This window comes from Athene noctua, chromosome 25 (genome assembly GCF_965140245.1).
Source record: "Athene noctua chromosome 25, bAthNoc1.hap1.1, whole genome shotgun sequence".
Lineage (NCBI taxonomy): Eukaryota > Metazoa > Chordata > Aves > Strigiformes > Strigidae > Athene > Athene noctua.
In genome coordinates, this window is record NC_134061.1 from 1162880 (window position 1) to 1190772 (window position 27893).

Genomic DNA, 27893 nt, shown 5'->3' on the forward strand with positions numbered 1-27893 from the left:
GGGCGCCTGCCCCCCGCCACGGCCCAGTGGTTTTACCCGCTGGGCTTGGAGGACACCACGGCAGAACCAGGCACCAGCCCCACGGCCCCCCCGGCGCCCACCCTGGCCGGGGAGGAAGGTAGGCACAGTGGGGTGGGGGCACGGCTTCCCCGGCACCCCCAGCTCCTGCGCCCCAGCAAGGAGGAGGCACCTTATGGCTGGAGGGGGAGGTGTGGGGTGCTGGGGTCCGGGCTGGGAGTGCTGTGCCACCCTGGGCCCCCCCCAGCCCTGCAACCTCCCCCCCATCACCCCTTTGCTCCCGCAGACGCAGATGCCGGTGGAGTGGAGCCCCCGCGGAAGGTCCTGCTGAGCAAACCCCCCCTGGCCACGGCCCCCAGACGCCGGGAGCCCCTTGCCAGGGGGGCAGCGAAGGGTCCGGGCCATGTCCCGCCACGCACACGAGGCCAGGTGCCTTTCCCGGGGCAGCGTCCCCCTCCCCGGCTCCCCCAGCCCTCCCAAAACCCCCCAGCGCTGCCGGGCCCCTCGCCGCGGCCTTCCCCTTATCTGTGCTGCCGGGCAGGGCAGCGTGTCCCGCTCCGGCCCTGGGCCCCCGCTCAGCCTCTGCCCGCGTGGGAAGGAGCCGTGGCAGCTCCCGGCGTCCCCCCACACGGCTCAGCCCCCCACCCCAGGCCCCCACTCGGGGCTGCCCCCCCAGGATCCCCCTGAGCCCCCCACTGAGCTCTTCCCGTCCATCCCAGCAGCCCCGACCCACGGTCCCCCCGAAGATCTTTGAGGGGAGCGCAGAGGAAGAGGAGTTCCTGCAGATCAAGGTGATGGAAGGGTCCTGGTGCCCGGGGTGGGTGCAAGGGGCAGCCTGGGGTGGGCACTCGGGGACGTGGGCTGGCTGGGTGGGACGGGGACGGTGCTCAAGGGACGGGGATGGTGCTCGGGGGTCTCGCACTCAGCCCCTCCTCTGCTCCGCACAGACGACGGCGAAGGGGCTGCCCCGGCCGGTGCCCCCAGCCCCAGAGACGGACCCTGCCCTCCAGGTGAGGGGTGGGCGCAGGGAACCCGCGCTCCCGGGGCTCCCGGCCCGCGGCTCAGCGCTATCTCCCTCTCCAGATGCACAACGGCTCCAGCTGCGTCTGCCCCGTGCGCCCGGGCCCTCCCGGCCCTCCCGGCCCAAAGGTGTGGTGGTCCTCCCTGCGGCGAGGCGGGGGGGCTTGGGGACCCACAAGGACCTACTGGGAGAAATCCTGCGGCTCTTCTGGCCGTGCAAAACCGTTTCTGCTCAGGATTTGGACTCTCACTTCGGGGCCTGCGTTTGGGGGTGTCTCAGGTGTCCCCCGGCAGGGGGGCAGCGGGTCCCTGCGATGGGCATAGGCAGGGGAAAGCGCTGGGAGCCAGGGGCCAGGCTCTGACTTTCCCTGACAGGGAGACAAAGGTGACCGAGGGTCCCCGGGAGAGAAAGGCCAGCCCGGATTCTCTGGGGAGAGAGGGAAATCCGGCAGCCCGGGGCAGCCAGGTCACCAGGGTCCCCGGGGCCCCCCAGGTCCTCCAGGACCACCGGGGCCCCCGGGACCACCAGGCACATGGGGAGCCAGGAGCCCCCCCGCACCCGCCGCCCTGCCCAAGAGATCGGAGAATGAGGTGAGCGCTGGGGTGGGGGCACCGGTGGGCGATGCCAGTGCCGTGTCTGTCCCAGCAGGGATGGGGAGGGTGGGGGTGCGTGGTTGTGGGTGACCCAAAGGAGGGTGACCGGGGGATGGGACATGGCCGCTCACCCACTCTGCTCTTTCTTTCCTCCCTCTCTCCAACTCGACAAGCAGGTGGGAGTATCCAACCCTGCGGGAAACCCAGGACCCCCGGGCCCCCCCGGGCTGCCTGGCCTGCCCGGACCCCCAGGCTACCCAGGCCACGAAGGCCCCCCGGGGGTCCCTGGGCGGGAGGGGCAGCCGGGACCCCCCGGCCCACCGGGGGCTGTGGGACCACCCGGCTTCCCGGGGGCTGAAGGACCTCCGGGGTCTCCAGGCTCAGCTGGGCCAGAGGGACCCCCGGGGGCACCAGGGCTCCCCGGGCCACAGGGCCCCTCCGGGGTGCCTGGGCACGAAGGACCCCCCGGTCCCGCAGGACCCGCGTCGCTCCCTGGCAAACCAGGGCTCCGAGGGGAGCCGGGGTTCCCCGGACTGAAGGTGAGGGGGGCCCAGCCCAGCCCATCCGTGGGGCCAGGGCAGAGCTGGCAGGGGGGGGACGGAGCAGCCGGGCTCACCGGCCCCTCGCTCTGCCCCGGCGGGGAGCAGCCCCCAGCACCGAGAGCACCGGGGCTGCCCCAGCCCTGCTGCTGCGGAGCCCGGGGGGGACATGGGGTGCTGACCCCCCCACACCGTGTGCTGGCAGGGTGAGAAGGGCGACCGCGGACTGCCGGGGATGCCGGGGAGCCCTGGCCGGACGGGAGAGACGGGCTCCCCGGGCATGCCTGGTCCCATGGGGCCACCAGGGCCACCGGGGGACTACAGGGTGAGTCGTGGGACTGGGGTTTGGGGTGCTCAGGGGTGGGGGGCAGCCCCGGCTCACCCCAACACATCCTCTCCTTCCAGTGTGACCCGCACCCGCACCACGCAGGGCACCGCGGATCCGCCGGGCCGCCGGGCCCCAAGGTGAGCCGGGGGGAGCAGGCACCAAGGGCACGGGGACGGCACCGGCTGCGGCCGCTCCCCGGTGCCCAGACCAAAGAGCTCCGTGGCGGGTGTCACCCCGTGGAGCGACGCACTGCCGGGGGGGCAGCAGTGCCCAGGGACCCCCCATGCTGGGGCACTGACGGGACCTCACTGCTTTCCTTCCAGGGAGAAAAGGGCGACCCCGGAGAGCGGGTTTGTAGCCGTGGGCACAGGCGTGGGGGGAACTGGCTGGGGGGGTCCCATCCCCACACCCCGAATGCGAACCCTCGAGCCCCCTGTGCCAGCCTCCGCCTCGCCCCGGCGGCACGGACAGAGTCCCCAAATGAGCTGGGGCACGTCTGGGGGGGACACAGCGAGTCCCACCATCCCCTGGGCACGTGCCCACACCCGTGCACCCCCCCAGCCCAGGCTCTAACCGTGCCTCTCTCTCGGCTCACCCAGGGGTGCTGCTACGGGGAACACGGGTGCAAACCAGGCCACCTCCCCTTCCCCAGCACCGGCAGCCAGCCCGGCGCCTGGGTGCCCATCAGCGGGTACCAAACGGTGAGTCCTCGGGGCTCGTGGGGCCCCATCACGGTGAGGGATGCCCGGGGACCCCAGCCTGGCCTTGGGGACCTGCTGCTGGAGCTCTGGGTGCCCCACGCTGCAGCTCGCCCCGGCCGCAGCCCCCCAGGGCTCACGGTCCCTGCTGGGATGGAGGATGGAGAGGGGGAGGATGGAGATCACTCTCCGTCTTCTCGCTCTTTCTCTGCAGGGTGGCAAAGAGGAGCCGGAGGTTTACGGAGCGATCATCCCCCACGTGAGAGACGTGCCCCGGCGCGGGGAGCTTCAGTCTAGGGAGGGGAACAGGGCGGGGGCGCTGAGGGAGAGCAATGGGGTGTTGTGTGGCTGTCTCCCCAAAAGGCAGCACCAAAATGGCGCGGTCCAACCTCCACACTGCTCTACTGCAGGGTCTCCGAGGTCCCCCTGGCCCCCCCGGCCCCCCCGGCCCCCCCGGAGCACCAGGTTTCCTCTACCTCAACGTAAGGCCCAGCAGGGGCTGTGCAGGCGCCTGTGCCTGAGCACACACACGTGTGAGCGTGCACAGCACCAGGGGCTCCCCGCAAACCCGCCTGTCTTTGCTTCCAGAGGGTTTACCCCACCCGTGCCCAGCCGCCCTGCAAGCAGCCGGTAAGCCGCGGCCTCGCTGTCCCCGAGAGAGACCCTGTCCCCTCCCCGTGCCCCCTGAAACGTGTCCCCGTGCCCGGCGGCAGTAATGGGCCCCGCTTGCCTCCGCAGGCAGCCGCCGACGCGGGCTGGGCAGCAGGTAAGAACGTTTCTCGGGTGTTTCGGGGGCTCCCGCCTCCTTGGAAGCGCTCTTTGTGAAGTCTTGCCTCCCTTCCCCTGCGCGGGTCCCCAGCGCCGCAGCTGGCTTCTCCCACCCGGCGTCTGCCGCCACGTCCCCGCGGGAGCGCTTGGCCCTGTGCCGGGGGACCCCTTGTGACCCCCCACCCTCTCTGGGCTCTCCAGATGCCAACACCCCTCGGATGGAGCCGCCGGACTCCCACGCGGATCTCCGGGTGCGTTGTGGCTGCGGCTGCGGGCGAGTCCCCCAGGCTGCCCCACAGCCGGGCCCTGAACCCCTCCATCCCCCCCCCAGCGCCAGACCTGGGTCTTCAGGTCCAAGGAGCTGATGCTGAAGTCGGGCAGCGCCGTGCCCGAGGGGAGCCTGGTCTACGTGCGGGAAGGGAGCAGCGCCTTCCTCCGCACCCCCACCGGCTGGAGCCGCCTCCTGGTACCGTGCACCGCGGACACCCCTCGGGGTCCCTCACAGGGTGGGGGGGTCCAGGCTCCAGCCCTGGCAGCCAGCACCAGGGGAAGGAGCTGGTTCCCCCCTCACCCCTCACTCTGCTCGTTGCTTTGAGCAGCTGGAGGATTCGGAGTCGCTCTTCGCTGGGGACGACCCCTCCGCCTCCACCCCACGGTACCAGGTGAGGGGTGCGGGCAGCCACCGGGTCCGCTCATGTCCCAGCAAGGGGACAGAGCCCTCCTCTGCCGGGGGACAAGCCCCTGCGGGACTGTCCTTTCCTTTCTATCCAGGAGGCGAAGCAGGTGAAGACGAGAGGTCCTGTCACAGGGCCACCCACGCTGGCCCCAACGGACTCGCTGGTGAGTCCCACCACAGGTCCAGCCACGCCGGGGGGACGTGCCATGGGGACAGGCCAGCGCCAGCCCGGCACACGCAGAGCTGGGGGTTGCGTTGGGACAGGGAGGGTGCTGCACCCATAGCACCCATGGCACAGGGATGGGTGTCCCTGGGCTGACCTGAGCTGTGATTCCAGGTCCAGAAGGAGGAAGGACAAGGGCTGCCCCAGATCTTGCCAACCACCATCGCCCCACGGATCCCATCAGTGAGCAGCACCCGGCCCCAGGGGTGGGAGTCGAGTGGCCCAACCGTGGGAGAGGGGGGAGAGGTGCCTGGGGGACCCCTCTGTGCCTGGCCAGCAGCCTCCTGGGCAGGGGGGAGCAGGGCCCTCGAGGCCTGGCCGTGCCCAAGCCCCCCCGTTGCCCTGCCTCCCCCCAGCTCCGCCTGGCCGCCCTGAACGTGCCCCTCGCCGGTGACATGAGCGGGATCCGGGGTGCTGACCTGCAGTGCTACCGGCAGTCCCAGGAGGCTCAGCTCTACGGCACTTTCCGGGCGTTCCTGTCGGCCCCCACCCAGGACCTGGTCTCCATCGTCAAGAGGACGGACAGGACCCTCCCTGTTGTCAACCTGAAGGCAGGTACCCCCGTCCCCCGTGGGGGCTGCTGGCAGCAAAGCCCCGCAGCCCCCGGTGAGCCTCCGGCCGTGCTCAGCACTTGTGCTCTGGGGAGCCGAGGGGGACCCAGAGCAAGTTATTGCCCACACATGGTCAGGACAGGGCATCGCCCTGGGCCCCAGCTCAGCACCAACGCTTGTGCCCGCAGGGCCAGCTGCTGGCCAAATCCTGGAGCTCCCTCTTCGAGGGCCAGGCCGGTGCCGCCCCGCGGGGCCCCATCTACTCCTTCAACGGGCGCAACGTCCTGACGGATCCCCTCTGGTGAGTGCAGCCGCGGGCGGGCACCGGCAGAGCATCCCTGAACAAACGCACCCGCACCGGGAACCAGGCTGGGGGGTCTGCAGTGGGTTCCCCCCCCCTACCCCTGCAGAAGCTGGTGTAAAGAGCCAGAGGTGCCCTGGGGGGGGTCCCCCAGCCCCTCTCACCCCCATCCCCATCCACAGGCCCCAACGGCTGGCGTGGCACGGATCCACGCCGCGCGGTGGCCAAGCCCGCAGGCGGGATTGCCAGGGCTGGCGCAGCTCTGGCCCCGGGGAGGGCCTGGCCGCCCCCCTGGGCAAGGGCAGGCTGCTGGCGGGGCAGCGGCACAACTGCTCGGCAGCGCTGGCTGTGCTCTGCGTGGAGGTGGCTTTTCCCTACCGGCACATGTGGTGACACCGGCACCGCGGCACCGGGGACCCTCAGCCACACGTCCCGGGCAGCCCCATCCACCGTCCTGCAGGGCCGAGGAAACAGCCCCGGGAGCCCCGTGGGCAGCGCAGGGGGGAGAACGGCAGCGCCGGAGCTGTGCGGGAGCACCGAGGGGACACCGACCCCGCGCTGCGCCGTCCCCGCAGCTCCCCGGGCCGTGGGGTGGATGGGCGATGCCGGGCTGTGCGCGGCTGCCTCCGCACCTCCAGTGAAGCAAATGCTGTCACTGCCCCAGAAATAAAGACACAAAAACGTTGGAGTTTTGGATGACATGCAGCGCTCTGTTATGGGGGGCCCTCACCAGGACACGGCCTGCCGCAGCGAGGGGCGTGGGGGGGACACGCTGCAGCCAGCCTGGGAACGGGGCAGAGGTTCTGGAGCCACGGGTGGGATCAGCACAAACTGGGAGGGGGACAAGGGCGAGGGGACGCCACTGTAACAGCGAAGTCACTAGGTTCCATTTCCAGCGCTCTCTGTTGCTGTGGCGCCGCGTCGGGTCACCTCTGCCAGGGCGCCCGCAGCAGCCGGCTGGGCCTGGCCCGAGCCTGGGCAGAGCCTGAGCTGCTCCTGCGCTGTGGGCAGCGGGGCTGCGCCTCTCCCGGCCCTCGGGGCCAGAGCGTGACGCTCTCGAGGTGCGGGCAGCGGAGTTCGCCCCTCCCAAAGCGCCAGCAGCAGGCAGGGGCAAAATGCCCGAGCGGCAGACAGCGTCCCCCTCTCCGCACGGGAGCAGGCAGGCAGAGGGGCGCGGGCAGAGCTGGGGCGCGGGGTCTCTGCCCATGGCGGCAGCCCCCCGGGCCGGTAGCGCTGGGGTAGGCACACAGGGGCACGCTCCAGGGCCCGGTGCCTGTTGAAGAGGCAGCACTGTGCCCCAGTGTCCCCGCTTTGTCCCCAGAGCCTGCCCCAATATGGCCCCAGTGTGACATGGGGGCAGCCCAGTGAGTCCCCAGGGTGTGTCCAGTAGGTCCCTACGTGTCCCCGGGGCTGCCCAGAGTCCCCAGCGTGTCCCCAGGCACTGCCCAGTGTCCCCAGCGTGTCCCCAAGCACTGCCCAGCGCGTCCCAGTACATCACCCCCCTAACTGCAATCAGGCAACCGTATACCCCCGCCTCACAACGCCCCTACCCTTCTATTGGTCGATTTCGCCGCCCGTCCCACAACTGCCCCTTCTGAGTGGCTATTTTGAATGCGCTAAGCGCCTCTGATTGGTCAGACGGAGGGGAGGGCCGCGACCAGTGTCCCCGCCCCCCTCTGCGATTGGCGGCGCGCTGGGGCCCGCGGGCGGGGATTGGCGGAGGGTTTCGGCGGGCTGAGCGGAGGTTTGAAAGGCCCCGGGCCGTTGGTGCCGCCATCGCCGCCGCTCAGCCGCCGCCATGGAGCTGCTGGAGTCCCCGTCGCCTCTCCGCGTGCGTGCGGCGCCCCGACACCCCCTCGCGCCCCCGGGCCCCCCCCAGCTCCCGCCGCGCCCCCTCGGGGCCTCCCCGGGCCCCTCTCGCGGCCTCCTCCCCCCCCGCCCCGGGCTCCTCAGACCCCCCGTTCCTCCGGGATTTCCCCCATGCACGTTCTCCTCGGGCCCCCCCCGCGGCCTCCCCTCCCCTGGTACCGTGTCGGGGTCCCCCGCCGCCCGGGCGCACTCCGACTCCCCCTTTCCCCTGCCCTGCTCCCCTTCGGGCCCCCCCAGTCCGCCGCCCGCTGCCCCTCACTGCCGCCGTCTCTCCCCCGCAGCCCGCCAACCCCCGGGTGCCCAAGGGCGATGACGCCAAGAAGCTGCTCTCGGTGGAGCACATCTACCAGAAGAAGACGCAGCTGGAGCACATCCTGCTCCGGCCCGACACCTACATCGGCTCCGTGGAGCTGGTCACCCAGGTGCGGGGGGAGGGTGGCGGGGCTGGGCCGCCTGAGCTCCTCGGGGCAGGCGGGAGGTCATTCACGTCTCGTAAAGCGCCAGACATCTGCTTTGCAGACTGATGGTGCAGAAGAGGAGGCGTACCTGGGGGCTTAACGTACTTCTTGCCTTCTTTTCAGCAAATGTGGGTTTTTGATGAGGACCTGGGCCTTAACTGCAGAGAAGTGACCTTTGTGCCTGGCTTATACAAGATCTTTGATGAGATTCTGGGTAAGGTGACCTGTGTTGAGTCGCCGATTGATGAGTTATTAACGGGTGCTGAATGTCTTAAAAAAATGGAACTAAATGTAAGAAGTTAACAAATAAAAGACAAAGGTAAAAGTGTTTTTATCTATCACATTGTCGACCAAGTAATGTCTAGTACGTAATTTGATGGATGGTGTTGGCAGAGGACATTCATTGTTGATTGTGCTTGGAAATACTGGATACGAATGTCCTTCTGTTAGTGCTGTTTAACGGTAAACCATCCGTGGGATGGCAGAGGACTCCATTACAGAACCAATCTCCTTCAGCCCAGAATTCTCCCTTTTGTGTTAACTTGTACTCGTCTTTGTAACGTGCAAAATATCTGCATACCAAGATGGATGTTAGTAACAGTGTGTTGAATTTTTGCATTCATTCCACTGAAGACACTTTATTAGTTCGGTCTTGGTTGAGAATGTAATATTAATAACAATAATCTTTCCGTTCTAGTCAACGCTGCAGACAACAAGCAGAGGGATAAAAACATGTCATGCATTAAAATTACAATTGACGTGTAAGTTTTCTTTTATTTTTGATCCTTGCCTTCCCAACCCAAGTGTGTTAGATGCTCTCACTCAGAGGCTGCTCCGCAGGGCTGGTGTAGTGTTGGAGGGCTCTGCCAGGCAGCCGATCCGAGTTTAATTCCCCAATTGTGAAAACCTTTTGCTCTGGTTAGTCCCTGGGGCTCTTACGGATTGCTGACTTGTGAAATGACTGCTCTTTTGTTGTTTTCCATTCTGGCCATTTTCCTCTTCCTCCTCTCAACCTCCTCGCTCTGTCATTGAGCATAGACAGAGGGGTTTTATCCGTGGTTGTCCATTTCACAGACGATATTTGCAGAGTTGAGACTTGTCCTCCCTCTGCTGGCTGTTTCTGCACTTGCTGAACACAGATTTGCTCTTGATGAAATGGTCGCCTTTCCCCAGAGCTTTTGCGTACTTGTTTCATAACTCAGTCATTTGCAGCCTTAAAAACACATGTATGTTTTCTCCCTAGAGAGAATAACACAATCAGCATATGGAACAATGGGAAAGGTATTCCAGTTGTTGAACACAAAGTGGAGAAGGTCTTCGTGCCTGCTCTTATCTTTGGGCAGCTCCTAACATCCAGCAACTATGATGACAATGAAAAGAAAGTCACAGGTAGGGAAGACTTTAAAACACACACTGATATTGCTGAGCAGCCTGACCCGTTTAAACGTGTGAACGGAACCAAGACGGGAAGAAGGAAATCCTCAACACAACATGAAAATGGTGTTCTGAGGCCATCAGAGAGGTCTCCGTGCTCTGTTTGACAGTAATCACAGTACAAACACGGAGAACAGGAAAAACTAATCCCAATTAAATGTGGGTTTATAGTCACATACTGAGTTTGCAGGATACTGTTGCTTATTGACAGTTGTACCGAAGCAGCTCAACTCCTGTTAGTCTGGAATTCTTTTAGATGGTTTTGAAGAAAGGTAGTAGCACAACTCTGCTTTCCTTCTAATTCCAGGTGGGCGAAATGGTTATGGAGCCAAACTGTGCAACATATTTAGCACAAAATTTACTGTGGAAACTGCATGTCGCGAGTACAAGAAATTATTCAAGCAGGTATGAACACTTCTCATTTCAGTAAGGTGACACCTGAGATTTTCAAGTAAGACCCTAAGTTTTTTTTCTAAAAATCTAGGTGTAATTTGCATTCGGTGCACCATGATAACAGCGAATTTGGCCCACAGTTATTGTACTGCAAAATATAATTCAAATGAATAATGAAGTGAGAAGACACAATCGGAATCTAGTATTTAACCAGCTGGGTTTTTTTAATCTGAAAGCATTTCAAACTCATAGATCAGCTTACTGCTTTTAAAAACGAAGCTAGCTGCTTGTGTGCATTAGACTGGCAACTCACAAAACCTCCTTTTCTCAGACTTGGACTGACAACATGGGAAAGGCTGGAGAAATGCAGCTGAAATATTTTGATGGAGAAGATTACACGTGTGTTACTTTCCAACCTGATCTGTCAAAATTCAAGATGACAATTCTCGATAAAGACATTGTAGCGCTAATGTCTCGAAGAGCTTATGATATTGCTGGATCCACAAAGGATGTCAAAGTTTTCCTAAACGGACAGAGGCTGCCTGTAAGTGAACCTTTAAAAGAAACAGCAATACCTGTATTTCTCATGCCATTTAAACGGATTTTGTTGAAACAATTTAAGTCATTACATGTAGTAAAGGGAAAGTTTGCCTGAGTGATTTTTCTCCCCGCTTTTCGGGAGGATATGAATTATTTATAGGAGCCGTTGTAAACGAGTTGTCTGCTTTCATCTGCATGCAGGTGAAAGGATTCCGCAGTTATGTGGACCTCTACCTGAAGGACAAAGTAGATGAAACTGGTAACGCACTTAAGGTGGTGCATGAGGAAGTAAACTCTCGGTGGGAAGTGTGTCTGACTTTGAGCGAAAAGGGCTTCCAGCAAGTTAGCTTTGTCAACAGCATTGCCACTACAAAGGTAACACTGCTTTAGTTTATTTCATCGAGCTGATGCCATAGTCTTCATCATTAATGTTCTTGGCTATTGTCAAATGCGTGTGTGTGTTAGGGAAAAATACTTAGTGGCTTAATGTGGCAAAGACTATGCTTCACGTTTGCAATAGATACACATACTAATTTTTTTTAAATGGAATCACCACTGTGTCTTTGGTCCTGTTTTCCCTTAGGGTGGCAGGCACGTTGACTACGTAGCTGACCAGCTTGTGACTAAACTCATTGATGTTGTGAAAAAGAAGAACAAAAATGGAGTTGGAGTGAAGCCTTTTCAGGTACAACGTCAGAATTCCCCTAGTGGGAAACACAACTCTAGTGTTATCACAAACTGTGACTACAGCTTAACGCATTACTACATTAATTAATAATACGTATTTCCATTATACAGACTACACATAAAATTGCTAATTATGGAAGTCTTGTATTTTCCAGTTTAAGCCAACTAACAATCTTCTCTTGGTCTGGCTGATGTATTTTGCAGTCAGAGCACTGCAAGTCAGTGGAGATGAACTAAAACTCAGTATCTGTTAGATAATACCTATTTAGGCCGAGAGCTGCTGGTCCTTGACAGCCCAAATCACAGAACATTGTTCAGGCATGTTCATTAGCTGTCCTAAATTCTTTCAAGTTATCTAGGAAAATTCAAAACCATACAGTGATGGGTTCTTAGTTTTTCCTCACTGTGATTCTGACAGGTGAATGTCAGAACACGCTGCTGTTGCTGAGAGGAGCCTGTGTAACGTGTGATGCTTCTTGTCTTTAACTGTAGGTGAAGAACCACATGTGGATTTTTGTGAATTCCTTAATTGAAAATCCAACCTTTGACTCTCAGACCAAGGAGAACATGACTCTGCAGGCAAAGAGCTTTGGCTCAACCTGTAAACTGAGTGAAAAATTTGTTAAGAGTGTAAGTATTGATACAAGCAGATAATCAAGGTGTCTGTAAAACTGCATCTTAGGTTTAACGTGGCAAATATATACATTTGAAGTAGTGTCATGAACTAAAAAAGTATGTAACTTAAAATTCTGTCATTGGTAAGGCTTTGCTCACAGTTGTTTGAGCTTATTTTTTGTATTGCAGGCACTTAGCTGTGGTATTGTTGAAAGTGTCCTAAACTGGGTGAAATTTAAAGCTCAGAGCCAGCTGAATAAGAAATGTTCAGCTGTGAAACACACTAAGATTAAGGGTGTTCCTAAGCTGGATGATGCCAATGATGCTGGTAAGTGTTTTGCATCCTTTGTAACCAATTCTTTCAAAAACGGTTGAAACGTGTTCGTTAGACAAGTGAAAAAATTGTCTCCTAAGGAAAAATGAGAAAACCTGTATTTATATCCCCATTTTACAGTCCCATCTACTTTGTTTATCCCCATTCACTCCGCGCAGTGCAACAAAACCTGTGTTAGAAAACGGTTAGCCCATTTGTGAGAGTGCAGGCTTTGATTTCACTTCTTAATCAGAAAATTAACTTTTTTTTTTTTCTCTTTTCAGGCAGCAAGCATTCTTTAGATTGTACCCTTATCCTGACTGAGGGAGACTCAGCCAAAACACTGGCTGTTTCTGGTCTGGGAGTGGTTGGTAGAGACAAATATGGAGTATTTCCCCTTCGTGGGAAAATGCTCAACGTCAGAGAAGCTTCTCATAAGCAGGTTAGTGGGAAACTCGGAACAGGCTACGTGTGTGCTTTGGGTGATGCCGTGTGTTTTAACTGAGTCAGTACAGCTGCACCTGGACCCCGCTCGCAGGAGTAGTGTCTTCAACACCCAAGGCTGGTCTCTTCAGCCCGCCTTGCTGGTTAAGTGGGAACGTTCCTTAAGTCCTGTTGGGTGTTTTGCCTGAAGGGATAGTGTGTGTGTTGTGGACTAGAAAACGTTCGGAATGATCTAGAATAATTTAAGCATTAGACTTCGGTTTAGAAAACCACAGTGGCAAAAGACAACTGGCCAAGACAAAGCTCAGTCAATGGTGTACTTACGGATAGATTTAGACTATTCTGAGATACATTTAAAGTCCGAAAGACAAGTTTTTATTCTGTGTGATCTCTTCCAGATTATGGAAAATGCTGAAATCAACAACATCATCAAGATTGTGGGTTTGCAATATAAAAAGAACTATGAAGATCAAGAATCTTTAAAGAGTCTTCGCTATGGAAAGATTATGATTATGACAGATCAGGTTAGGTTCACTAAAACTGAAAACTGGGAGAGGAAGAAAACCAACACTTGACTAGAGAGGAAAGAAGAAAACACTTATCTTCTCCCACTGCCATTTTTGTCCCTAATTCTCTGTATTTGTTTTCTTTCTATCATTCTATATTTTAGTGGATCGTTACGTCTTTTCAGCCACAGAACAAAACAGATAAAGTGGAGGGGGGGGAGTAGCACCACCAAAATAACCGAATACCATCTTTCCCATCTGCTGGTTCAAGGTCCTTGGACCACTCCTTGGTCCCTTTTTTTTCACCAAGAATGTGCCTTTTCCATTTCTCATAATTTTCAGTAGCTAAAGAATGCACGGTCACCTTTTTAGAGGGGATGGTTAATGGTGTCAGTTAGTTGGAATTATAGAATCATTTGCTATTGAGCTAACACTTGCCAATTCCATCATGTCCCTGATTAAATGTGTGTTGTTTTTTTTTTTTCTTTTTAAACCAGGATCAAGATGGCTCGCATATCAAAGGTTTGCTGATTAACTTCATCCATCACAACTGGCCATCTCTTCTGAGGCACAACTTCTTGGAGGAATTTATTACTCCCATCATAAAGGCAAGGGTTGGGTGCTGGTAAGGTGAATGAGTACGGATCCATTGTTCCAGATCTGCCTCTCATTTCACAGTTCAAATATTTGTTTGTTGTAGGTCTCTAAAAAGAAAGAAGAAATTGCATTCTACAGCATTCCTGAATTTGAAGAATGGAAAAACAGTACACAGAACTACAATTCATGGAAAATCAAGTACTATAAAGGTTTGTAGGAAACTTACTATGGTGAAGGTAAATGATCCAAGTAAGAGCATTTGTGATTGAATTCAGTTAGCCCTGCTTTTGCAGAAAGGCTTTGAGACGAGTGTCCTCCAAGTCTCTTCCCTCCTAAGATATTTTGATTGCAAATACATGCAACATAAAATAGAAAAGTAAGGAAACAATAACCTCTTAACTGGATAAAATAATAAAATCTCTCAACATTGAACTACGGTATGTGCCCTCTTAGGCAGTTGTGCTCGGTTTTATGTGCTGTTTTCCATAGTATAGTCCTCATGTACTGTCAGGGCTGTAAGCTCTTATTTATATATTATATACTATATATATTTATATATTATATACTATATATCTATACTAAATACCAATAAGAAAGTTGCCAACTGCAGAACAGTGGCTGGATGATGGGAAATCATTTCCAATTTGCAGTTAATCGTGTCAGATACCTACAGGAGTTACAGACAAAATCCAAAAGTACAACACGCAACTGCTCACTTCTCTGTAGTCCTCGTGACTTTTGGGCTACCTCACATCTCATTGTGAAGTAACCTAAATTTTCAGTAAGTCATCTTCGTGCTGTACATTTATAGCGCGCATCACAGAAACTAGACGTAGCAAAACACTTCCCTGAACTGCAACTTCATTTAAGCCAGAAGTTATTAGGATTAACTAGGACTGTCTCTGCAGGTTTGGGTACCAGCACATCGAAGGAGGCTAAAGAATACTTTGCAGATATGGCAAAGCATCGAATTGGCTTCAAATATTCCGGTCCCGAAGATGATGCTGCGATCACCCTGGTAACTAACATTTAATTGCTGACTTATTACCTTTGGTATTCCACTGCTTAGTGCTGTGTATTTTCTCTTAAAACGCTCTTAGAGGCCTTTGGGTCTGAGACAATCTCTTTGTTACCAAGGCTACGGCTTCGGTCCAACCAGTAGAAGCAAATCTGGCCACAGACCTCAGGCCAAGAGTACCCTTTTAATGATGGCTTTTAAATATAGCTCAGAACAAACTAATCACTACAAAGCAATTGACATTTTCAGACACAACAGTAAATATTCCTTTAACATTTTTCTGCATGTTCTGCTGCAGTTTTCTCCAAGTCAGACCTTCCCTTTCTCCCCCAGACTTCTTGCAAAATGGTTCACCAGTGGATTTAAAACAGTCCTCGTTTCTGTGAACTTCATCACCTCCAGTAGCTGTTGATTCTTAAGTATTCTGAGCTATTGGGCAATGCCAAAAAACCAGGGTTTTTTCCCAAAACATTTCCCATCAGATCTGCTTTAGTTTTCTTTTGTTGTGTTAAAAATTCATACATTTAAACCTAACTGCCATGTCTCCTGAAGACTGGTGGAAATTATGCTCTTAAGATGTTTAGCTCCGATAAAATTGCACTTCTTGGGCTATTAAGTCAGCCTGTTTAGCACGTTATTCTCCCAGGTAAACTCTTTGGGAATGCTTGCTTTTTCTCAAGTGATCCAATAAGGCACACCACAAAATGTTCTAGAACTGAGTTACTTTTCGTTTTGTAATATACAGGCCTTTAGCAAGAAGAAGGTAGAAGAGCGAAAGGAGTGGCTGACTAATTTCATGGAGGATAGAAGACAACGGAAGCTGCATGGTCTGCCAGAGGTAAAGGGTTTATTTATGTGAAGGAAACTGCTTTCTTGTCCCCCTGGTCTTCTCTCAGCTTCAGTCTGGCCCACAGGAGCTGCCCGCAGCTCAGTCAGGCAGTCACCAGCTTCCAGGATGTTAAAAATGTTTCGGGATTCTGCAGAGCAGCTTCTCTCATCCGTGTAGCGTCATTGTCAATTGTCCAACAGTTCGTTTAATTTTCAACTCTTATCTTTCAAATTGCTTTATCAATAGGGATATGATAACTCGAGCAGGACTGTATGAAGACTTTTTATTTCTCAAAAATTGGGTTTGCATCATGGGAAGCAATGGCTCACTTTGCCACGCTAAGAAAGTCAGCACTTGAGCTGAGTTTAGCTAGTCTTACAGGGAGCTTCCATTTTAGTGAAACTAGCCCAGCATGAGCTAAGAAACAGCTTAGACCTTGTTAAAACTAAGGCAGTCTTGTACCTTTTTTTCTTAGGAATACCTATATGGGAAAAACACTCATTACCTGACATACAACGACTTCATCAACAAGGAGTTAGTGCTGTTCTCAAACTCAGATAATGAAAGATCAATCCCATCCCTGGTTGATGGTAAGTTATTTCAAGGTAGTGATTCCACCCAGCGCATTCCCCAGAACTTCGTAACTAGGTGTTTGTATGTCACATCATCATCAGAATCGGGGAACCTGCTGAGTTTTCAGGGTCAGTTTTCTGAAGGCTGTTTTCTGATATCCAAGTTTTTTTAATCTTTGGTTTAAACGTCTCATCCATTTTGTAGTAGATTATGGCATTACCTTACTCTCCCGGTGTAGAATCTTCAGGTGTATAAGTAGTTCTTAGTCTGTAGAGAGCAGAAGCGAAGTGCAACATGTTGTGTGTTCTAATCACACGGTCTTTTCTTTTTTATACAGGCTTGAAGCCAGGCCAAAGAAAAGTTCTGTTCACATGTTTCAAACGAAACGATAAGCGGGAGGTGAAGGTTGCTCAGCTGGCTGGTTCTGTAGCTGAGATGTCCTCATACCATCATGGTGAAGTAAGAACCTGGCCTGGTTGTACAAAATGCTTTTTAAATGAAAGACAAAAAGCCTTTCTGTTGCCTCGACAGTTAAGATGTCTCTAAAGCAGGATTAGATGTTTGAGTATAAAAGCCAAACAAAGTGGCTGTATATCTGCTGTTAATCCTTCAGTATTTATTTAGTGGTCAGTCTGCCTGTCCTACCTAGACTTTGTGGGAGTATATTTCCTTCAAAAAGTAAAATGGGGAAAAACTTTATCTGTGATAGATTTAGGCAGATGTTAATAGCCTTTTCTACCTTGGTAAGGAGAAGTTAAGCACTAAAACAAGCTTCTCTTGGGAGACTGATAGTCTTTCACTGGAGGTTTCAAGAACAGGTTGTTAGCAATACGTGGTGGGTCACTGGAATATGTCTAGTCATCCACGGGTGAGAGTTTCCTCTGGTATTTTATTAGTTTATCCTCTATATCAGTTACATTCTTGGTGTGAATTTTGCCTTTAACTTTGTCCGTTCAGTGAAGAATTCTGCCTTTTTAGCTTTAAACGTTCCTTTCTTGCAGGCATCACTGATGATGACTATTATTAACTTAGCTCAGAACTTTGTGGGCAGTAACAACCTCAACTTGCTGCAGCCTATCGGTCAGTTTGGCACAAGGCTGCATGGTGGGAAGGACTCTGCCAGCCCTCGATACATCTTTACAATGCTCAGGTCAGCACTAAAGTTTTCTTACTGTCTTAAATATTCTGAGCGTGTTACAGGGCTCAATTTGACAGCGTTTAAAATGAAAAATGAATTTACTTTTTCCCTTTAAAACTTTGGACTCCTTGCATACTCGGCATAGCAACAAATGAAGTGTGATTTGGATCCGAGATTCAGATATGTAAACTTGGTTATCATCCCAGAGAACAGAAAGGCATAGCACAGAATATGGAAATGGGAGCGAAAACAAAGGGAAAAATTTGAGTAGGATAAGAAAAAATGAGCTTGAGTGGGGAGAATGAAGTTTGAGTCTCTGAAAGTCCAGCGGCCACACGGGTTGAACATGGTCAAATCTGTGACTTGAGCCCGTGCGTGGTTGTACCAGAGCGAGGTACACCAGGAGCTGGAGCCCTCCCAGGCATCAAACAGCTGATCTACACATGCGCAAAGCACGTGCTTGGTGGTCACGGTTCTGTAACAAGAATTTGGGCTTAAATTTTCTTGCCTGTTCTAGCCCACTAGCACGGCTGCTGTTCCCACCAATGGATGACAACATCCTCAAGTTCCTCTACGACGACAACCAGCGCGTGGAGCCGGAGTGGTACATGCCCATCATCCCCATGGTGCTGATCAACGGGGCGGAGGGCATCGGCACCGGCTGGTCCTGCAAGATCCCCAACTTCGATATCAGGGAAGTCGTGAACAATATCCGTCGCCTGATGGATGGAGAAGAGGCCTTGCCAATGGTAAGTAACGTATTTCTAAACCAGCGTCTCCCTCGTTGGTTTATTCAGCGCGTATTGGAGCGTTTCATGCAAGCGCTTAAACACAGCAGCATCCACACAAAGCTGAACGCAGCGTTCTCTTCTGCTTAGCTTCCTAGTTACAAGAATTTCAAAGGCACCATACATGAGCTGGGACCTAACCAGTACGTGATAAGTGGTGAAGTGTCTATTATTGATTCTACAACCATCGAGATCACCGAACTGCCCGTCAGAACATGGACACAGGTAACAAAGAGTGAATTTGCCCCAGGAATGTATAGTTTACCCTGGAAAGCAAAACGTGACGGGTGGGTTTTGGAGCTTTTCAGCTCCGTGGCAAACACAGGTCTGACTGATTCTTTCCTCAGACGTACAAAGAGCAAGTCCTGGAGCCAATGTTAAATGGGACTGAGAAGACACCCCCGCTGATCACAGACTATAAAGAATATCACACAGACACGACAGTGAAGTTTATAGTGAAGATGACTGAAGAAAAACTAGCTGAAGCTCAAGCAGCGGGACTGCATAAAGTCTTCAAACTCCAAACGAGTTTAACGTGCAACTCCATGGTACGTAATAGATTTTACTGAAGAAAGTCCTTGCTTTAACTCAAAGACTGTGCGGACAGCTGCAGCTGCTGCGTGTAACGAAAATACTCTTGCAGTAACCTATTCACTTTGATTTTTCTGCTGTTACTGGTTTTAAATCAGCTTTTGAAATATGCTTCGAAAGGTCAGGAGACTGGCTTGGGAATGGGCCTGGAGTGCTGTGGCTGTGCCTGGAGGAGTCAGAGTGATCTGAAATCACACGGTTTACAGAGACCTTTGTTGTGACAACAGCACTGCCATAGAGCGTCGGAGTCTGACTGTGTGCAGGCTTGATGCAAGATGTTTATCCTACAGATAGCTTTAAGATTTGAGCAACCTTAAACCCTACTGTGTGTTTTCAAGAACTCAGAAATTCTGAAAGTGTCTCTGCTGCTGTGCTTGCAAACTGAATTTCTAAAACACCACTAAGGTTTTCTAATTTGTTGGCCTAATAACTCCATTGTCCTACCACACCTGTGCTACAGGTAATTTTCAGTGATTTTGCAAATCGGTTTTATCATCCTAATGCCTGTGTTCTTTCATCTAGGTTCTTTTTGACCACGTTGGCTTTCTCAAGAAGTACGACTCTCCCCAGGATATTCTGAAGGAGTTCTTTGAACTCAGGCTCCGCTATTACAACCTGCGAAAAGAATGGCTCATTGGAATGCTGGGCGCCGAGTCCGCGAAACTGAGCAACCAGGCTCGGTTCATCCTGGAGAAAATAGACGGCAAAATCGTGATCGGTACGTGTTGTTCTTGGTGACTTGGTTTATAAAACTGGGAGCAGAACTAGGGGCTCCCTGGAGTTCTGTCAGCACCCCCTCGGCCCCGGCTGGCTCTTAAGGACCTACACCAGAGCTTATCTTTCTGTTCCAGTAACACACAAGAGGTGAACACTTCCCCGGGTATCTTTGGTTTACACAGCATTATGCAGGTGTTAATTAAAATGGGATACTCGTACAGCTTTCCTACTGTGTGTCTGACACTATTTTGAGAGTAAAAATTTCTTTTTAATAGTTTAGCAATCGTTCCTATCTATTTTTGACTCATCAGGAATAAGAGTTAAGCGCTGGTGGGGTTAGGAAGGGGTGGTGTTTTCTGTTCAAACACATAAACCTGTATCTCTCCGTTATCTTTGTGAACCTCTGCAGAAATATTCCAAATCACATTCTCAGTGGATTGGGGTTTCAAACTTAGAAGATACTCAAGTTAGCAGCATCTGAGAATCATGAGCTGGAAAAAGAAGCAGGTCTTTGTTCCCAGCATTCCTATTTTTCACTCAACTTTTCCACCTCGGACTCAAAGGCAGTCTGTCTTTCACTTCCACTCCTGGAGGATGCAGCTAGACAAAGTGTCATAAGATGCTTTGTGGTCTGTGTCTGGAGGCAGCCCCATAATCCCAACAGCCTACGTGTTTGACTTGACTCGGGAAGAGAAATAATTCCCTTGAAACGCATTTTCTTGGGGTTTTTGTAATAAGTAGTTCCAAGGCTGACAGAGCTGGTTTCATTTGTATTTGTCTCATGGTTGATTGCTTCTGATATCTTAAAAAGGAACAAATTCCAGCTGAAGCATTTCCACTGGTCGGGGCAGTTATAGCATAAATTTCCCAGGTGACATCTAACGAGGTGCAAGCTCTACCAAAGTCTGAGTGCTATCAGTTTTTTCACTCAACCTGCCTATTATTGTGAAACATTTTTGGTACCATCATGTCTTGTTTTTGGTTTTTTTTTTCCCCACGTTCAAAAATTACTTTGGGTGGGGAAATGCATATATGGAAATGAAGAAAAAAAAAGTATTTACAGTGCTCTGTCAGGGGCTCCTGGCAGCATAGGAGCAATGCTGACCCGACAAATCACCTGCTATGTGGGAACTTTTTAGGTGTTATTTCAGGCTCTTCCACGTGTCCCACCTCTGATGAGGAAAGGCTGTTTTAGAGCCCAATAGGATGCTGAGCTGCTAGAACTATGGGATCCAAAATTTAAAGCTCATCTGTCTTTCCCAACAGTGATTGGTGGTGGTCGCTAACTGACAATCCTGAAATGTCTGTTTACAGAAAACAAACCCAAGAAAGAGCTGATTCAGGTTCTTATCAAGAGAGGGTATGAATCTGACCCAGTGAAGGCTTGGAAGGAATCACAAAACAAGGTAAAGCTTCAGTCATCCTCTCCAAAGAGATCCAAACCCGCCCCCATCTCTGAAGCTTCATAATTGGTGTGAAGAAGCCCAAGTTGCTTTTCAGTTTGTAGGATCCGAGACCTTGCGTGTCGGGTATGTCTGTGGTAGGGAACAGGCAAGCAGAAATTCAGTCCCTTGTTCAGCAGGCACCGAGACCTGCTCCTTGGGGTTTGGGTCCTCTTGCCACACCAATTCCTGCCCTTCCTTAAGGGTTGCCTTCCGCCCGTGGGACGCAGTTGTGGAAGGGCTGTGAGGAAGGCGACAGTTTTAAGTAGCCTGAGGAGAGAATCTGGAGTTTCGAGACAGAGAGGCTCGCAAAAGAGATTTGGAGAATTGTTTTTGCAGATGGATTCCTCTGTGCAATAGCAGCTGAGGCTTTACCTCACTTTGCCCAGTTCCGAATTGTTCTCGAAGAGTCCGGGACACCGTAAGCACACAGAGTGCCTGTGCTCAACAGCCCTACCCTTGTATGCCAACGGATTTGTTGACAATGTTTGTTTTAAATTGACATTCAGGAAGAGGAGGAGGAGAGGGAGGAGGAGGAGGAGGAGGGTGACAAAGAACCAGCTGCAGATACTGGACCTGACTTCAACTATCTACTGAACATGCCCCTTTGGTATCTGACTAAAGAGAAGAAAGATGAGCTCTGTAAGCAGAGAGATAACAAAGTATGTTCCTTTTCTTATAAAAGCATTGTTTATCTTCTTTTTTTTTTTTTGATGGTGGATTAAAATATGTGACTGATGATTATCTACTGTGATTCCCTTTAGGAAAAGGAGCTGGAAGACCTTAAGTGCAAGAGTGCCTCTGATCTGTGGAAGGAAGACCTTGCTGTCTTTGTTGAAGAACTTGATGTATGTCAGAGTTCAGTGCAGATGACTGACTCCCTTGTAGTCTTATCCACCAGCTCTTTATTGACTTTTTTGTCATAACAAGGAAACTAAAAGGGATAGCTCCTATGTCTGGCACTCACTGAGGAGAAGAAAGCTTCCTTCACCTTCCCAGCTTGGACAGGAGTAGTGCTGCTTTGGGACAGGGAGTCCAAACAGGGTGGCTCGTGGAAGGTGGTCAACTACCAGTCTGAGTAGTGGGGCTTGAGAGAAAACCAGTGCCAGGATGTAGTCTGAGGAGTTGTAGATCCAAGGGGGTTTTGGACACGGAAAAGGTGAGGGAGGAGCTGTACTTCACTGCACCATCACACCTGGTCCCTGCCCGTGTCTCTTCTTACTGCCCACCTAGCCAAACTACAGCTCTGGCTGGATCATTGCTTGAAAATGTGCAAATGTATAGCAGAGTGGGAAGCTTCATTTAACCCGACGGTAGGAAATCTATCAGCAAGTATCGAGTGCTTTACTGCAAAGGGCTGTGATGGTGGGTTTTTTTCAGCAGTCCGCTGTTTGTTTTGTATTCTCACAGTTGTATTATCTTATGCTCACCTCTGCAGGCAGTGGAAGCCAAGCAAATTCAGGATGAGAAGGCAGGGTGTGGTGGTAAACCTCTAAAGATGAAAGGAGGGAAAATGAAGGTGAAGAAGGAGCAGCTGTCAGAAGTAATGCCATCACCTCATGGCATAAGGGTTGTTCCTCGGATAACTGCAGAGATGAAAGCAGAGGCAGAGAAGAGAACTAAAAAGAAAATAAAGGTAAAAAGAAACACTCGGAATGCTCAATCTTTCTTTACATCCTCTTCGATAAGGCCCTAAAGAAATGCAAGCTCTTGCCAGCTGAACTTGTCCCGATGAAGCAGCTACGCAGGGAGAGGGATGGAGTCTGAGGACCTGGGAAACACTGGAGAGGGAAACTGCTCAGTCTTGAGGGAGAGCAGATTCACTAATGTATCAGGAGTTGGCTTGGAGGGAAATCTTTTGGCAAGAGCATGTATCACAGTGTCAGAGATGGTTTGGTAGCTTAGCAATGAAAAGACAGATGCAAGTAAGGTTGTTCTAGGTGTCTTGGGGATTTTATAAATCCTCTAGCAGGCAGGAAATACAGCTGGTGAATTCACTTCTCCAGAACAGCCTTTGCATTTCCAGTAACACATTCAGCTCCTCAATGCCATTATTGTTCTCGATATCAAGGAGAGAAAGAAGATTTAACTCTTTTTTTTGATAGGGCCAGCGGACCGTTCAGCCACTTGCAACGTAGGTAATTAAAATATCCCCTCGCCTGTTTTGACCTGTAAGCCCGACATTGCTCCTTTCCTACAGAGGGTTCCATCAAACAGTTTTTCCAAATAACTTGCACTGTTGTTTTTAACCCACCCAGTTCTGGTGCATCCTCAACACACCCTGGAGCCATCCCATCAGCACACAAAGGCAGCACCAAAGCTCGCTCAGGAGTGGGGACAAAGTTCCTGTTTTTGTTAATGTTGGATTTTGCGTTTTAGGTCACCTGATCTGGGGACAGGTCACGTCTGATTTACTTGGCTGTAATCAATTTTACACACAGTTTGTTTCACAGACTCTGATTTTTTTTTTTGTATTTTTCATGCATCTAAAATAAGCAGCTCCTTTCTGCATTACTCCGTGTGCCACTTCTAATTGTGTGAGCTGACTCGCTATCTGTTTGATATCTGCTTGTATCTTCAGACTGAAAAAAATGAGTTTGACGAGAACCAAGAAGAAAATACATCAGGAGACAAAGGGTCTTCAGACCTTAAGCAGAAATTAGCACTGAAGACTAATACTGAGCGAGGTAAATGCTTTTTACGTGTTATTCCATCAATGGAAAGTGAGGGGAAGGGCTGTAAATCTGGTTATCTGACCCCTTCCTGAAGGTGATGAGTAACATCGAGGATCTGTATTTTTGGAAAAACCAGGTGAGGGAAAGTGATTCGGGGTAGCAGTCAAACAGGATAGATTACTATTTCTTTCTCTTTGATGTTTAAGTCAGAATCCTCTGAATTTAGTGATGTATTTCTAAGCTGAGCTTGAGCTGCTGAGCCCAAAGTACAGATGGAAGTTTGCTGGCTCATCCTGCCTCCCGATATTTTGCAGGTCGTAAGAGGCAGGCCACTCTACCTTTTAAGCCATTAAAGAAAATGAAGAAACGAAACCCTTGGTCAGACTCGGGGTCCGGTTCAGAGTCTGATTTTGAGGCACCTCCTCAAAGAGAGCGAGTGGTTCGCCGAGCAGCAGGTGGGTGAGGACACAAATGCAGAAGAGGGATGGTCTGTGGGGGAGAAAACGGAACAGGCCATTTAGAGAGTCTGAGATCTCAGTCAGAAATAATTCTTATTTTACTGTATGTAACAACTAAATATTTCTGCCATTTGAACAGATCTTCACGATGCTTTTCAAGGAAAAGCAAAAAATGGGGAACTAGAGAAATAAGGTTATTGGCTTTATTGACACAACTGTCTTGGCAAACCAAGTGCCTTGTTGGGAAGTGAGTGCAGAATACGGTTGTGATGTGGAGTCTTCTCACTGGCACTCTCAGTATCTGCTTGGGTTTAGTCAGATCTTTATTTTTACTGCAGTAACTGCAGCTAAAATATTGAAAAAGAAACTGAGCTGCATATTGTCAAATGTGTAAAATAACACATCTGTGTCATGTCATCAGCCAAAGTCAAGACCATCGTCAGTTCGGACTCGGATCCAAATCTCTCCAGCTCGGATGAGGAGTCGGAATTTCAGGTCAACAGTGAATCGGATACACCCCCCCCTAAAAACCCATCTCCCAAGCCCAAAGCTGCTCCAAAGTGAGTATTTCTCCACATAAGTCACTGGAAATCAATTGTGCTTTTGGTGTTGATAGAAACTAACGGCTCTTTTCATTCAGTGCACCGATCAGTGCATCCTAAACTGAAAAAAATACTTGTGGTTTTGCATTCCAGGGAAACCACTGAAAAAGCAGCTAAAGCTCCCAAGCAAAAGCCAGTGCAAAGTGCTGCCCCTGGTGAGTACAAAGACCTTCTCGCCCCCTGAGAGCACGCTGGGCGTTCTGACACCTTCATCACAAGACCTTGCAAAGAAACTCTGGTGCTGGGGGTACCAGCTGCTTTCAGTGCACCAGACTTTTTCTGTCTGTTCTTAACTTGAATTTGTGATTTAATCCAGTTTTAATAGTCGTTCTTTTTATAAAGTGGATCAAAATTACTTCCTTCTGCTCTAATGTTTATAGCCAGAGTAGATAATTTGACTATTTCTGCTTTCTTTATTCAGTTCAAATCCAAGATGTTGATAATGGAAATGTGAGTCAAGATTCTGCAGCTCCTTCTGTCGTTGTGCCTCCCGCTAAGGCCGCACCTAAAAAAACTGCTGCAGCTAAGAAGGCCAGTGCCACTACAGGTAAGGCAAAGTCTAGTAAAATCATTTTTAGATAACAATTATTATTATTCCTGTGGGAAACAAGTCGGAGTGATTTTGCTAGGCAGAAGTCTGAATAACTTGATTTTTCATTTCAGAAGTGATCTGAGGTTTGTGGCAAAGGTTGCCTAGTTGTCATTTTTAAAGCAGTCCTGTTTCCAAACATATCATGTTCTAGTTCATCTCAGACATGCTCGGAGGGAGTGAATTTTAGTTTGGGAACAGGAAAAGTGAATGCTTCCTACAGTGCTATGTAATACTTGGCAGAAATAATCCGAGTGGAATTTGTGTCTTGCAGTCAATGTTCTACTTTGTGTCTTTTGGGGAAGAAAGCTACTTGGTAGCTTGCTTCCCAGGAAGAAGAAAAGCTGCTTTGGGGTGGCTTGATCTTACTTAGTGCTAGCTCGACCTCACAAATCTACGGCATTTGATTCAGGTTTATTTCAACTTAAGCGCCCAGAGTCTTTGTCAAATTCTGAGAGCTGTTTTGCATATTCCACCACTAGCTGGTTTTGATCCCAGCAGTAAAATAGTGCTACTTCACAGCAAAATAGCTGTTTCTTCCACTTCTAAATTGAGACAGCCTATTATCATTCAGAAATGGCCTGCTCCTTTCAGCTTAACTTGGAGACACGCTTCAAGATGCTGTTAAAAAAGATGTTGAGATATAGGTAAGAACAAACTCCTCAAGTGTAACCCTTTAGGTGGTAAATTCATTCCTTCCCCGTGCAAGAGTCTGGAAGGTGGAAGATCGGTCACACGGCCTTGAGAGTTCTGGACTTTTCAGTCTGAAATAGTCTGTAAATTGCTTTGGGTACGTTTTAATTTGATCCTCTAAACGTTGTGGAACTAAGCCGATAAACAACCTCGTTCCTCATACTCTTGGTAAAGAGAAATCTGTCGAGAAAAGCTGCTTCCAAACGAGGCGACCCACACGCTGACCCCGGGGACAGCCCGGAGCCCCGCTCCTGCTGGGAGTCCTCGGCAAACGCCGGACGAGAAGGGAAGGCAGCAAGTCAAGGGCTTAAACTAAAGGCAGGGCTCTGTTTCAGATAACCAGCCGTCCATCATGGATCTTCTGGCCAAGAAAAAGGCTGCGCCCAAGCCCAGCAAGGCGGGGAAGGAGGGACCCCTGGACGCCAAGGCTGGAGGAGCCGCCGGGGACAAGAAGCCCGCCCAGACCAAGGGGCGGAAAGTCACCCGCAAGCAGCCGAGGGCTTTCATTTCGGATTCGGATTCCGATTCGGATTTTGGCTCGAAACCTTCCAAATCGGTTGCAGCAAAGGTTTGTCCCCGCGGGGAGCCGAGGGGGTGCCCGGGCCGTGCTGGCGCTGGCAGAAGCGGCGGAGGCAGCACCTCCCCCCCGACACCCGTCTGCTGCGGCGCCGGGCGCGGGGAGGGGGGGTCGGGCCCAGCAGCCGCCTCCCCCGTGACACCGCGGGGCGGTTGCTGGGAGCTGAGTGTTCCCAGCTCACGCTCGCCTTCACCGTTTGCCTCCCGGCTCTGCTTCCCCTCCAGAAATCCAAGCTGGAAGACGACGATGGCTTCGCCGTGGGCTCCACCGCTCGTGCCGACAGCCCCGTAGCAGCTGCCGCCCCCGCCAGGCCTGGACGGCTCAAAAAACCCGTCCGGTACTTGGAGGAGTCCGACGAGGACGATCTGTTTTGAATTTTTATGAAGATTTTTAAACCGCTGAAGCAAACCCGTCTCCAAACTGGCCTTTCGCAGTGCTCTCGCCAGAGAACATCTCGGACTGGGAAGTCTTTTTACTGAATTTAAGCTAGTCCATAAATGTTTGTTAGAACTGACTACAGTTCTATTTTTCTTGGTTTTAAATAACTGAAATTTGTTTAAACAGAACCCCCCTCTTTTTTTGTGAACACTGCAGCCATGTGCCCAGCCGGTGCTGATGCACTTCCCATTAGTTGGATGGAACCTTTCCACCCCTTTGGTCATTTTAACGTTAAAGTAGACTTTAGAACATATCAAATCCCTTAAAATACCCTCACGTAGATACCCTCCTCCTTAGATATCTTAAAAACATAATAAAATAGGTAAGTTTTTAACTCCACAACCCTGGGGACACAGCGTGAGGCGTCGCTGTTCCGAGCTCCATGCTCGTGTTTTTCTCTCTCGCAGCCCTTTACGCCCGTGCAGGCCCCTGTTCAGCCTCCGCCACGCTGAGTTTTACCCCGTCGGGTTTTTTAAAACCCAGATTTAGCGACGGGGCTTTGCGCAGACTTGTCTCCTCTCTCTGCTCGGCGTTGGCAGTTTTATCTTCTGGTTCTTCTGCCTGGCTGCCAAGAAACCCCGTGCTGGGCTGGGTCGGCCCTGAGGTCACCCCCAGGTGAGAGGTGGCCGGCGGCTGGTGGCCAGGACAGACCTTTGCTGGCCAGAGCTCCCTGATCTGCCCGTGATTTTGGCGGGTAGCCCCCGGGCAGCAGCAGGGCCGTGTCCCTGTCCCTTCCCCGGAGAGTTTATCTGCTTGTGCTCTGCTTTTCCTAGAGCCCTTTCTCTACCACTATTTCTTCACTGTCTTGTCAACGTGGGTTTTTGTGTGTTTTTTCTGTCCTGATTTTCTGTCCTTTTTAATATTTATATAATAATAATAAAAAGTGTTTTTACTTGAGTTTTTGTCAATAAAAAGGAATTTTCCTCAGCTGCCTGCGCCCTCGCTTTTCCCTTGCGCCGGCTCTCCGGAGGGGGGTGTCTCTCTTCGTGGTGAGTACCCGAAACCTTTCCCGGGGGGAGAGGCCTCTGCTCCCACCCTGCGCTGCCAGACCGGGCCGGGGCTCCTCTCCCTCCTCCGGCTCCGTTTCTGCGGCGCTTCCCAGCGCAGACTGAGCCAGTTTGAGTTTTGTTACGGAGACTGGCTCCGGCCCTGCTCCCCGTGGGGCTGGTGGAGCTGCCCCAGGCGCCGGCTCA

At 51.7% G+C, this 27893-nt stretch overlaps 2 protein-coding genes and 1 long non-coding RNA gene across 5 annotated transcripts; all 3 read left to right on the forward strand.

The window, feature by feature from the left end:
* The first annotated feature begins 339 nt into the window (after positions 1 to 339).
* On the forward strand, positions 340 to 1022 carry LOC141970422 (uncharacterized). The gene is made up of 3 exons (XR_012635184.1): positions 340 to 447; positions 741 to 809; positions 966 to 1022. It is a non-coding gene; the product is annotated as an uncharacterized LOC141970422 (long non-coding RNA).
* A 79-nt stretch (positions 1023 to 1101) lies between these two features.
* LOC141970496 (uncharacterized) lies at positions 1102 to 6417 on the forward strand. Its single transcript, XM_074927149.1, has 19 exons — positions 1102 to 1167; positions 1414 to 1629; positions 1809 to 2171; positions 2377 to 2496; positions 2577 to 2636; positions 2823 to 2849; positions 3099 to 3200; positions 3412 to 3456; positions 3608 to 3679; positions 3786 to 3827; positions 3936 to 3963; positions 4167 to 4216; positions 4297 to 4431; positions 4565 to 4627; positions 4737 to 4805; positions 4979 to 5047; positions 5221 to 5415; positions 5604 to 5716; positions 5899 to 6417. Exons 1-19 carry the CDS (start codon positions 1102 to 1104, stop codon positions 6107 to 6109), a joined length of 2046 nt encoding a protein of 681 aa, XP_074783250.1. The 3' UTR covers positions 6110 to 6417.
* A 1094-nt stretch (positions 6418 to 7511) lies between these two features.
* Positions 7512 to 27546, forward strand: TOP2A (DNA topoisomerase II alpha). Of its 3 annotated transcripts, none has more exons than XM_074926571.1 (35): positions 7512 to 7547; positions 7867 to 8007; positions 8167 to 8257; positions 8741 to 8804; positions 9287 to 9432; positions 9785 to 9882; positions 10202 to 10414; positions 10612 to 10785; positions 10994 to 11095; positions 11590 to 11727; positions 11902 to 12040; positions 12310 to 12467; positions 12868 to 12993; positions 13473 to 13583; positions 13676 to 13781; positions 14481 to 14590; positions 15336 to 15428; positions 15895 to 16009; positions 16330 to 16451; positions 16994 to 17142; positions 17648 to 17879; positions 18009 to 18143; positions 18266 to 18466; positions 19032 to 19227; positions 20541 to 20632; positions 21178 to 21330; positions 21433 to 21516; positions 22107 to 22304; positions 23250 to 23355; positions 23658 to 23798; positions 24223 to 24361; positions 24497 to 24558; positions 24825 to 24950; positions 26021 to 26253; positions 26487 to 27546. In XM_074926571.1, the coding sequence occupies exons 1-35, from the start codon at positions 7515 to 7517 to the stop codon at positions 26634 to 26636; spliced, it is 4677 nt and encodes a 1558-aa protein (XP_074782672.1). In that variant the 5' UTR covers positions 7512 to 7514; the 3' UTR covers positions 26637 to 27546. The 3 variants fall into 3 exon arrangements, with proteins under 3 accessions (XP_074782672.1, XP_074782673.1, XP_074782674.1); XM_074926572.1 differs by having other exon boundaries at positions 21187 to 21330; XM_074926573.1 differs by having other exon boundaries at positions 21193 to 21330.
* Positions 27547 to 27893: the final 347 nt, after the last annotated feature.